This window comes from Triticum urartu, chromosome 2 (genome assembly GCF_003073215.2).
Source record: "Triticum urartu cultivar G1812 chromosome 2, Tu2.1, whole genome shotgun sequence".
Classification (NCBI taxonomy): domain Eukaryota; kingdom Viridiplantae; phylum Streptophyta; class Magnoliopsida; order Poales; family Poaceae; genus Triticum; species Triticum urartu.
The window spans coordinates 219153905-219155251 of record NC_053023.1 but is presented as its reverse complement, the minus strand read 5'-3'; the positions used below and the strand labels follow the sequence as shown (position 1 = coordinate 219155251).

The 1347-nt window shown below is 50.5% G+C and overlaps 1 protein-coding gene across 1 annotated transcript; it reads left to right on the top strand.

Annotated features, from left to right (window-relative positions):
* Positions 1 to 305: 305 nt before the first annotated feature.
* On the top strand, positions 306 to 1082 carry LOC125541433. The gene has a single exon (XM_048704847.1). It carries the CDS (start codon positions 321 to 323, stop codon positions 720 to 722), a length of 402 nt encoding a protein of 133 aa, XP_048560804.1. The 5' UTR covers positions 306 to 320; the 3' UTR covers positions 723 to 1082.
* The last annotated feature ends 265 nt before the right edge of the window (positions 1083 to 1347 follow it).

The window sequence follows — 1347 nt, the reverse complement described above, 5'->3', positions numbered from 1 at the left end:
CGCCGTTGCTGCCTGGGGGGTGCCCGCTAGATAGCCCTACCGTAGTGTAACTAGCAAATATGCCATGCCATCCTTCCAGAGCTACATTTTTTTTAGGGACCCAGACCTACATTTTTATTTGGTTCTTTCATGAGCTTGGAAATAACAAGTAGATAAATAGTCATAAACATTGACACGGCCTGCCCAACTAATACTCTGGTGATCTCATCAATAATGCCATTGTAAACATAGAACCAGATGTAGAACCGGCCTGCTTGCCCCGCCTGAGGCCTGCGCTGCCGTCGCCTGCCTATATAACAGAGGACAGGCGCACACGTCCCATGCCAGCTTCCAGATACCAGCACAGAAGAAGCTCATACACAAAATCCTCTCTTCTTCCTCCTCGTTGGCTCGTCTCTGCAGCGCCATCATTCCCCAAGATGTTGATGCTAAGGGCAGCGCCGATGTCCTACGCCAAGGTGGACAAGGTGGACGCCGAGGAGGCGCGGCACTGGAAGGCGCAGTTCCTGATCCACAAGGCGCTCGAGACGGGGCCGACTAGGCGGCCGCCGCCGGCGGCGCCATTTGCGAGGGCTGGCGGCTGCAGGGTCGTCAGGGCGGTGAGGATCGGCATCCGGCTCAAGAGGCTCAGGATCGCCGTCCGGAGCTTCAGGCTGCGCGTCTGCCGGAGCGTCCTCAAGCACCTCAAGAATCTCAGGAGGCTCGGGTCTCCTCGTTCTTGATCCCCTCGATCTCCTCCTTCTGAAAGAGTTTTTTATGTGTCAGGGAAACTAAGCTGCCTTCTACTTCTATCATACGCAATAGCTAACAACAACTTCTGCCCTTGATATGCCGAGAAGATTTGGGCGCGCGCGCGTGTGTGTGGATGCATAGTATAGTACAGTATGTAATCTGTAAATGGAGCAGATCAGCAATGTTGGCTCCTGTTTCAGGCTTCCTTTTTCTCTGGGATCCTATCCTATCTTGTTGGTCACTGACAGCTGATGAAACTCTTCAGTTATGTATATGCAGCATATCCGTGTTGAATTGTTGAGTCATTGAGATGCTAAATCCACTGCTGCACCGATGAGTTTTGGATCTTATGTTTCGAGAAGTAAGTCCGGAATCCTTTTAATTTTTTTTCCTTTTGTTTTTGTTCTGCAAGATCTCTAGAGAAAACGGCTACAGCAATCCACGATTAGCTTACCTACCACCTGCTGGGTAGGAGGACATGTGTTTTGCGTCAGCCCGGCTACAGCAAAACGAAAAGAGAGTGACGAAAGGTCATGCATTGTTAATGGTGGATGAGAAAGTAGATTTGGGATCTAACTCATGCTGCCAGTTTGTCCTTAGTCGAGTATGAAGTTG